We start from the raw sequence: 10,064 nt of genomic DNA, 5'->3' as shown, positions 1-10,064 counted from the left end.
GGCAGGCTGCCCGGGGACGCAACCCGCTCAGGGGCGGGGCGGTTTCCTGCCAATCACTGTGTGCTTGCCCTCCCCCCCTGGTGTTGGCCTTGCAGCCTCGGGGTGGGGGAGGTCGAGGAGGGGGCGATAAAATGGCGCAGGGGGCGGAGTGAGGTGCAGCCGTTCGCCCAGGCTTTGGCCCGGCTTCCGGAGGTGAAAGAGCGGGAGGGACGCGAGGGCCGGCTTTCGTCGTCGGGGCGGAGGGCCGGGGTCGCCTGTTGCTTCTCCACGGGGCCGCGAACGTCGCCTGCCCCCGCGAGGAGTAGGGAGGCCCTCGTCTCGCTGAGGGAAGGGCTGGTTCTCGCTCCTGAGGTGATGGCGGGCGGGGAGGTTGTCCCTGCCCCCCACCTCCACGTCCGGGGGCGAGTGACGCCCCTCGTCCTGATGAGGGCAAGAGCTGTCAGGTCCTCGGGCGGCGAGCCGGGTCGCCGGGCCGGCCGGCCCCGCCAGCGGGGGGGAAGGGGTCTGGCTGGCCCGGGGCTGGCGCCGCGGTGGGTGTTGCTAGGGCGAGCGAGGATGGCGGGCTCCCCGCGGCGGGGCGGGGGGCGGACGACCCCACTCCCGGGCCCCGCGGGCCGCCGCCTGCCGAGGTGTGGCCGTCGCCGGCGTCGGTCCCCGGAGCTTGGGTGCACCGCCCGCCCGAGGCGCCGGGGACCCGTGTCGCCCCGGGGGGGAGGGGCGCGGGGAGAACCCGCGCTTCTCCCGCTATCCGCGGGGCGGCGAGTACTCGCTCGCACAAGTGGGAGGAGGCAAGTGCAAAGGCCCGGGGCGCCGCGGCAGTGTTCCTCCCGGGCCGGCCAGGCGGGATCCTTGGAAAAGGCATCCCTGGGCCACCCTTGCTCTGTGTCATCCAGGGCCGGCCTGCGGCACCGCTCCGGACATCTCAGGATGAGCCCGGAAGAGGGCCACCAAGAGGGGACGCAGTTCACTGGCTGCTCTCGTTTTTGTTTTTGTTTTTTCCGTAGTGGTTAGGGGCCCCAAGCTTTAACAGACCATTTTTAATACAAAGAAACCTGTTGCTTCAGTTCAGAAAAACCCTGCTGCCTGGGCCGGTGTGGGGCTCTTGGCACCCTACTCTCGGGAGTTGATACCTAAAGCAGAGATTTCCAAAGGAGTTGTCTTTCCATTTTTACAGTGTTTGCAGTTACCGCAGAGGGAGTTGCAAAATTCTGATAATTTCAGCTCACTTGGTTTTTGTTTTTTTTCAATTGGGGCCTTGTTAGTGATAAAGCTTTCTTGTGTGCGCTGTGTGCTTCACGTGTATTGTGTTTCGGAGAGATTGGAACTGTAAGGGCCAGTGAGAAGTTCCCTCCTTTGCAAAATGATCCTTGCTTTTGGCCCTGCATATCAGACCCAGTTTGGTGATGGTTTTGGTTTTAGAGCCTTGAAAGAGGATGTGTAGTGTATACATCTGGCACTGGAGTTTTACTGTCCTAAATAGAATGAGGCTTTGTGCTCTAAGGCAATAGGTTTTTTGAGGTAAGATAAAAATAGGTAGGGAACCAGTTTCTGAGGTTGCAACCAGGAGGTTAGAGAACAGAGAGGGGGTGGTACACTCAAGTGTGAAGAAGGGGGTGGACAGGTGAGAGACGTGGAAGGACAGAATAGGGTCACACAGAGATGTGGAGCAGAAGAATTGAGGGAATTTGGAAATAGGAAAATATTCTTCCCTTAAAAATAGAGAGGCCTCCATATTTAAAGGATTTACCAGGCAAGTGCCAAGTGCCGGTGATGGTAGCATGGGAGAGAAGTAATTGTGGGACTTAGAGACAGGGTCTCCCTGTGTACCCCCTGGCTAGCCTGTAACTCGCTTGTGTTGACTAGGCTAGCCTGGAACTCAGAGATCCACCTGCCTCTGTCTTTCAAATGCTGAGATTAAAGGTGTGTACCTCCATGCCTTGCTAGAACTTCAGTTTTCTTGAAGGTTTTCCTCCCTTGAAAATTCAAATTGACCTTATCTCAAACACTGCCCTTCCCCTCCCACATTTCTTGAGTATAGCCCTTACTGGTTTGGAATTGGAAATGCAACCTCAGGTAGCCTTGAACTCACCCTCCCAAATGATAGGAATACAGATATTGGGCTCATTTTTATTGACGTTCAGAGACTTCAAATGAATGAGGTCTTTGAATTTTTGCCCAGTGCCTCTCATACAAAGATACTTCTGGGGCCATTAATTTGAAGACTTTACCTGATATTTCAGTTATTCATCCAGTCTGGTTTAGTGACAACATGGTTAAATGTTTCACTGAGTAGATTATACTGAATAATTTCTGAAATAGATCTGGGGGGAGTTTCTTATCAGTTTAGCCTTTTTCCTACCATTCCTGTGCTTCAGATTCTTCAGTTGAGATGCAGATTGTGGGCTGAAATAATAATCCAAGCCACCACCTCTTAACTGTATCTGTAGTGTACTAAGTGCCTTATGTTCATAGTCTTACTTGATTCTTGTTAAAAACCTTGTGAGACTGACATACTGTGAACTTTCCTATTTTGTAGGGGGAAATATTTGAGACTTGGGAGTATTTGGTGTATTTTTTACACTGGCTTTATAACTTAATTTTTGTTGTGTTTTTGTTTTTTTCCTTTTGAGACAGGGTCTCTGTTGCCCTGGCTGGCCCAGAACTGTAGACCAGGATTGAACTCACAGAGATCCACCACACCCATCTATAATTTTAAGGCCAGCCTGGTCTACAACATAGTGAGTACCAAGCCAACCAGGGATACCACATAGTAAGACCCTGTCTCACATAAGAAGATCAAAATCAATTTTTTTTTTTTTTTGCTTGTTCAAGACAGGGTTTCTCTGTATAGCTGGCTGTCTTGGAACTTGGTCTATAGACCAGGCTGGCCTTGAACTCAGAGATCTGCCTGCCTCTGTCTCCCGAGCTACTGAGCTATCTAGCTATCCCTAAAAATATTTTTTAAATTACATATTCCAAACATATAAAAACTTAAGCAAGGTAGCATAGTAATGGTTATACTTACTGCAAGTTTATTTTTCATCTCCATATTTGTTGGATTTTTTTGTTACTGATTAAAAAACAAACAAAACTCTTGGTATGGTTCCCATAGTTCTAGGACTTGGGAGGCAAAGGAAAAAAGGAGAATCAGGAATTCAGGTCATCCTTTGCTACATCCTTGGCAAGTTTCAGGATAGCCTGGGCTACATGAGACCTTATCTCAAAAACAAAACAAAACAAAAAATAACAAAGTCTGATCCATGTCTCCTTGCCATTCTTGTTTCCATGCTACTACCAGAAAGTTGTGCTCTCCTGAATTTGGTGGTTTTTATTGTTGTGAATATTTATATTCATAGAAACTTTTCTTTAACAGATAATTGCAGTGGGGAAAAGGTAGGAAATCTTTAAAAGACAGATCAGCCTGTTGCAGTTTTAGGCCTGATTTAGATGCTGCTTGGTTTGCTTTTCCTTAAGCCTGAAAAATATGAATAAGATAATTAGAAATTTGAACAAGAGTTTAAAGTTTTTATTAATTTATGTGTATAGATTTTTACCTGTATATCTGTCTGTGCACCGTGTATGTCTGGTGCCTGCAGAGATTAGAAGAGGATATAGGATCCCTTGGAACCAGAGTTATAGACAATTGTGGGTGCTGGGAATGGTACCCAGGTCCCTAGAAAAGCAGTCAGTGCTTTTAACCATTGAGCCACTTCTCCAGTCCCTGAGCAGGATATTTTAGGATACAGGATTCTTATTTATAAATAAAATGATGTAACGCCTGAGCTTTGTTTCAAAATAACCCAGTAAAGGAGAGAAATGAATGGAGTGGGAGATCAGCAATGGGTTGGTGGTGGTTTGGGTGCTGAGTGGTGACTATGGAGGTCCATTATGTTACAAGTTTTTGTTGTTGTTGTGTTTTGATTTGTTTTGAGACAGGGTCTCTATGTATCCCTGGCTGTCCTGGAATTCTCCATGTAGACCAGGCTGGCCTCAAATTCAAAGAGATCCATCATCCTGTCTCTGCCTCCCAAGTGCTGGGATTAAAGGCATGCACCACCATGCCAGGCCTACTTACTTGTCTGTCTCTCTGTTTGTATGTATATAATATTGTTTGGATGCTTTTGCCTTTTGGGACATGAGATAAGCTCAAAAGAGTCAGTTTTGAGTCTTTGGATGATGGGTGACATCTGGGAGATCAAGGGCAGCTTCTGATGCATTTTAAGGTAGTTTAAATTGTTTTTCCAAGTAATAAAAACCTGTCTTCAATATCTACATATTCTAATAGTTTATTAGCAAGCATACTAAATTTAGAAGGCTTAGGTTTGGATTCTAATTTTTCCATTTGCTGACTGACCCTAGAGGCAAGTCTGTCACAAAAGAGAGGAAAAGATTGCCTTTGCAGTTAGTCTTTGGTTTGAATTCTTTTCCTAGCATTGTTATCTAGGGATACACTAGATTCACTGTGAAAACGTATTGAACACTGCATTTGGCCAAGCAAGTGCTTGAACTATATATTTTTTGGAGTGATTGGGTTGAGGGGGCAGTGGTCCAGAAAGGGCTTCTAAGAAATGAAGTTGTGAACTGGGTGGCAATGCAGTGCATACCTTTAATTCCAGCACTCGGGTCTACAAATCAAGTTCCAGAACAGCCAGAGCTACACAAGGAAACCCTGTCTCAAAAAAAAAAAAAAAAAAAAAAAAAAGTTGCTTGAGCTCAGTGTCTGTGACATGTTTAATAATGTGAAATTGTTGTTTTTTGGGGTGATGATGGTGATAATCCTTGCTGTGTAGCCCATTCTGGTTTCCAAGTAGGGAGATTATAGTGTGCACTACTGCAGCTAGCACAAGTTTCTTCCTTTTTTTCCTTTTTGATTTTTGAGACATGGTTTCTTTGTGTAACAGCCATACTGTCCTGGAACTCACTCTGTAGACCAGGCTGGCCTTGAACTCACAGAGATCCACCTGGCTCTGCCTCTCAAGTGTTGGGATCAAAGGTGTGCGCCACCACTGCCCAAGGCACAAGGTTTCTCAAACTTAAAAAACAATACTTTCACTTTTCTAAAAGTAAGCACTGTTACTGCTGTCAAAAAAGATGATTTTAATCTATAAAATAGCTTAGTCAGTGGGCCAAAAATTACTTTCTTTTCTTTTTTTGATACAGGATATGTTTTGAGGCTGTAGCTTTGGCTTGCTCACTATGTTGATCATGCTGACCTTGAATTCAGAGTTTGCCTGCTTCTCTGCTAGGATTAAAGGCATGCACCACCATGCTTGGCCCATCACTCTGAGATAACTAGATCCTTTCTAGTTATAAAATGCTGTATTTTCTCCCCTTTTCTCTTTAGTGCTTTATTGTCCATACCATTTTATATTATCTCATATTAGAACTTAATTTTTGGTGTTCTTGCTAATAAGATTATATGTTGCCAGGCATGATGGTGAATGCACACCTTTAATCCCAGCACTGGGGATGCAGAGGCAGGTGGATCTCTGAGTTTTGAGGTCAGCCTGGTCTACAGAGTGAGTTCCAGAAGAGCCAGGACTACACAGAGAAATCCTGTCTTGAAAAACAAAACAAAAAACAAACCAACAAAAAACCAAGCAAAATTAATGTTCTGGGAGGTTAGGAATCATATATTTATTTCTTAAAAATCATAGAGACATACTATGTAGTTCAGAAAATTATTGCTGAAGGGATACATGAATTAAAGCTGAAAGTGAGGGTCTGATATAGAGGGCAGTAAAATGAAGGAAATTTCACTGTAAAAAGCTAGAAAGGAACCAGGGTAGAGGTAATTCCTTTAATCCTAGCACTTGGGGGTGGAGGGAGGAGGATCAGTTCAAGGCCATCATCCTCCACTACATAGTGATTTGGATGCCAGCCTGAACTATCTGAGACTCTCAGAAAACAAGCACTTGCCTAGTATCAGCAAAGCCTTCTTCTGGATCCCCAGTATCACTTAAAGTAGGTGTGGTGGTGTGTGCCTCTAATCTCAGCCCCCTTATGTATGCTAAGCAAGCACTAAACTATTCAGCCATATCCCTTACTCCCACACTAGGTTTCAGTTATACAAGTAAACATTCAAGTAGAAAAAGAATAGAACAATGTTGATGCTTGACCCTGTGGTTGGTAATAATAATTCTTGTGTTTATATCTTTGTTGACTTTTTTGTTTTGTTTTGTTTTTTGTTTTTGCTTTTTCAAGACAGGGTTTCTTTGTGTAATGGTCCTGACTGTCCTGGAACTCGCTCTGTAGACTAGGCTGGCCTCGAACTCACAGAGATCCACCTGCCTCTACCTCCCGAGTTCTGGAACCACCACCACCAACAACTTTTCTTTGTATTTTATATATATTAAAAATGAGGAAGGGAGTTGGTTGGGTTTTGGTATGGTTATAATTTTTAGAATATGGTAGTGTCTTTTGACATGGCCTAGTCCTCCTTCTCCAACCCTTTTCCATTTTACAAGGAAACAAATCCAAATGGTTAAGTGACTGAATGGATAGGGCTTGTTAGTGACAAAGCCAGGTCTTAAGACTCCCAGTCCTTATTTACCCCACTAAAGCAGACAATAGTCTTAGGAAAGTGCCAGTTGTTGGGAGGAACTAAACCAGTTCTTAGTTGCATAATTTTTTCTTCTAAAGATTTTTCTTTGGTGTTCTTCACTGAAAATAATCCAGCTTGCTGGTATTTAAAAAAAAAAATCAAGATCAAAATTAATAGATGGAACACCTTGAAGCATAATGCAGTTGACTTTGTAATTAGCAGAGTTGAAAGTGATGAGAAGATCCTTTAATTTTCTTTGTGCCTGCAGGAAGGTGGGAGTCAATCACTTTGACAAGTCTCCTGAAAGGAACAGCCAGAAGGAGCTGACACCTCTTTCCATTTGGTCTCGTGGCAAAGGCAGAGATTGCTCCAGCAGCTCCGCACAGTATGGAAGACATTTTAATTTTTGTTTTTTGAAACAGGGTCTCACTGTATAGCTCTGGCTGACCTGTAACATTCACCTGCTTTTACCTCCTGAGTGCTGGGATTAAAGGCATGTACCACTATACCAGCAACATTTATGTACTTCCCTCTCTCCTAATTTTTTTTTAAATTTCATTTCATTTAAAAAAATAATACAGTTGGTCACAGGCCTGGAATTCCAGCTTCTGTGGAGGCTGAGGCAGGAGGATTGTGCTACAGAGCAAATTAGGTACAGTCTGGGCATCTTAGTAAGACACTATCTGCAATTAAAACGTAAAAAATAGTCTGGAGATGTAATTCGGTGTAGAGAGCTGGAATTGCATGCATGAGGCTCCAGGTTCAGTCACCAGAACAACAAAGTAATAGGTGTTTTCTTTTTTAAAAGTGTAAACTCTGTGTCTAAACATTTTAAAGAAACATTTAAAACATTCTGCTTGTATATTGTAGTTATCCATGGCAGTACATATAAAGCTACGTTAATGTGCTTTTAAATAGTTGAAAGTTTTTGACACAAATGTCTCATGATGTTATTAAACATTTCTCTTAGAAGTAGACAATTTAGGTTGCCTCATGAATAATACTGCTTTGGAGATCCTTGTGTGTTTTTTGTGTACATTTGTAGTAGGTAGTTCTATATGATAAATTTCTAGAAGTGAGATTGCTAGGTCAGATATTGCCAAGTTACTCTTCACAAAATAGTATATTAATTTATGTTCCTAACTAGTAGTGAGTGCTTGTCTTTACAGCCTCACCAACTCTGATTATCATTCATCTTAATTTTTGTCATTATGTCCAGAAAAAAATGTATCTTATTCAAACATTTATTTCCATAATGCTGGTAAGGATAATATCTTAATTATTTCTCAAGTTACAAATCACAGTGCAGGCATGGGATTTGGGATACTAGGGTGCTTCTCTCTATTTATATAGTAGATTGGTTTAAGGTATTTCTTGTTCTTCAGCAAAACTTTCTCATATTTTTCCAGATATGACGTGCTCACTATTGCCCTCTGAACAGTCTTCTGGTACCTCTCTTTTGCCTAAAGACAATGCCTCATTTTCTTGGGGTTCCTTGGATGAAGATGAATTGGATGACTCCTTGTTGGAGTTTTCTGATGGGGAAGAAGATGATGGCCACTTCAGTTTCACAGAGGAAGAGATTGAGATGCTCTTGAAGGATGATGATGGTGGGCATGATGAGTATGGACAGAGAAAGTGTCAAATTCTACCTGTTACTCCTCAAGAAAATTCTTTGTACAGCTTGGGACCAGCAGCTGAGACCCCTGGCTTCTTCAAACTACCTCAACTAAGTACATCAGTTGGTCATGGACCAACTCCTAGTAAATCATTAAACAGACACTTTGTACTTGAAAAGAATCTTATAAAAGTAACTGTTGTTGCACCATTTAATCCAACAGTTTGTGATCCTGTGCTTGATAAGGACAAGATCGATTCCTCCAAAGAAAAACCTGCCTCCCTTGGGGAACAGCCGAGAGAAGATGATCTTCATCCTAGTGAGAATAAACGTTGCACTGAACTGGAAGGGGTCAGTCCCAGTAACTCTGCTTGGGATGGGCCCCTGCTTTCTTCTCCTTCAAACAATAACACCGAACAAACTGCCTCTGATAAAGATATACCTGAAAGTAAGAAACCTACTCCTGTGTTCTCTCAGATCTCCAACCATTCAGAGGTACCTAACAGGGGATCGTCCTGGAAAAATAGTGGATCACATAAATCAGGTTGTGAAATGAGGACTCCGGTTGTGTCCAGTTCATCAAACAGAGTAAGTACATTTTTTTTCAAGACACAGTAGAAATGAAATTATTTTCATTCAGAAAGAGTTCCTGTGTACTTAACTATGCAGTAGAGTGTATGACTAGCCTGTAATAGCTTCAATCCCTAATCCCAAAAAAGGAATGAAGCTTGCTAGGGCAGTAATGGTGCATGCTTTTAATCCCAGCACTCGGGAGGCAGAGGCAGGCAGATCTCTGTGAGTTCGAGGCCAGCCTGGTCTACAGAGTGAGTTCCAGGACAGCCAGGACTGTTTCACAGGGAAACCCTGTCTTGAAAAACAAAACAACAAAGAAATCATATTCTCAGCTATATAATACAGCTGAAGTTTATAAAAATTACTTATAACTAGTAATTATCTTTCCTACTGTATTCCTTCTTTCTGCTCTGGAAAACAACAACAAATCAGCATGCTTTTGACAAGGATTCTGGGGAGGTGAAAGGTGAGAGAAGACTAGGCAAAGTCATTCCTGTTCTCCAAACCAGAACCAGGTAATGTAACATAACCATTCTAGTTTCTGGTGGTTCTCTTTCATTTCTTTCTTCCCTTCCCAATATCTTAAAGTGTGTGTGGGGAGGAGGGGAGGGGCAGGAAATCCTGCAGGAAGAATAAGCAAACTTGAAATTCCTAAGCTACCTATTTGTGTTACCTTGAGCAACTCAAATAATCTCTCACTTGAGTTTCTATGTCAGTAAAATAAAGCTAATGATGCCTTCTCTACAGCCTCACAAGGTTATTTTGAAAGTAAAAAAGACATATTAGTAAAACACTATATAAGTACAAAATGTCTTCTATGTATGAGGAGGCCTGATCACATATTTGATAAGAAGTCAGAATGTTAACCAAAAAAGGTTAAAATTACTTAGAAAATCACTTAGTCTTACTTCTCTTTTCTTGCATACAATTGGGGACAAATATTAGTTAGGGATGCAGATTTGAGGCATCTTTTTAGTTTACTTTTTTGTTGCCAGGAGATGGCAGTATCTATCTGTACATGGGCATTTTCAATCAAATGTACTGGAAAAGCTACTTATAGGTTGAATCCAATTGCTTTACTTACAATAAGATTGAGAAAAGGTTTTATTTATTTTTATTATGTACTTATGGCATATTTATTCTGCTTTCAACATTTTAAAAGTGACAAGATTATTTGCCACTAAATTTTTGTTTTGTGGGTTCTATCTTATATCTTTTTTCACATAATTGAGGAAGATCTGTCAGTTTTTTCCTTTTTTTTTTTTTTTTGAGATTTTATCTTTATTTTTCGTATATATTGTTTCACCTGAGTAGGTTTGTATACTATAT

At 42.4% G+C, this 10,064-nt stretch overlaps 1 protein-coding gene across 13 annotated transcripts in view; it reads left to right on the top strand.

The window, feature by feature from the left end:
- Window positions 1–65: 65 nt before the first annotated feature.
- The window catches only part of S100pbp (S100P binding protein), a 44,863-nt gene continuing 34,864 nt past the window's right edge, over window positions 66–10,064 (top strand). For 3 of the 13 annotated variants that reach the window (XR_013049344.1, XR_013049345.1, XM_006995710.4), the window contains exons 1-4: window positions 92–192; window positions 6,813–6,929; window positions 7,954–8,750; window positions 9,168–9,250. Coding sequence is in view for 10 of the 13 variants with exons in the window: in XM_006995710.4 (XP_006995772.1) it covers window positions 7,956–8,750; window positions 9,168–9,250 (878 nt within the window). In the remaining 3 variants the exon portion in view is untranslated. Of the gene's footprint in view, window positions 193–215; window positions 352–2,621; window positions 2,739–6,812; window positions 7,038–7,953; window positions 8,751–9,167; window positions 9,251–10,064 lie in introns of those variants that run through there. The other 10 variants (XR_013049346.1, XM_015989129.3, XM_042271929.2 and 7 more) reach the window with 9 other exon arrangements.

Source organism: Peromyscus maniculatus, chromosome 2 (genome assembly GCF_049852395.1).
Source record: "Peromyscus maniculatus bairdii isolate BWxNUB_F1_BW_parent chromosome 2, HU_Pman_BW_mat_3.1, whole genome shotgun sequence".
NCBI lineage: Eukaryota > Metazoa > Chordata > Mammalia > Rodentia > Cricetidae > Peromyscus > Peromyscus maniculatus.
Note: the sequence above shows the minus strand (reverse complement) of the source record. Positions and strands in the feature narration are given on the sequence as shown.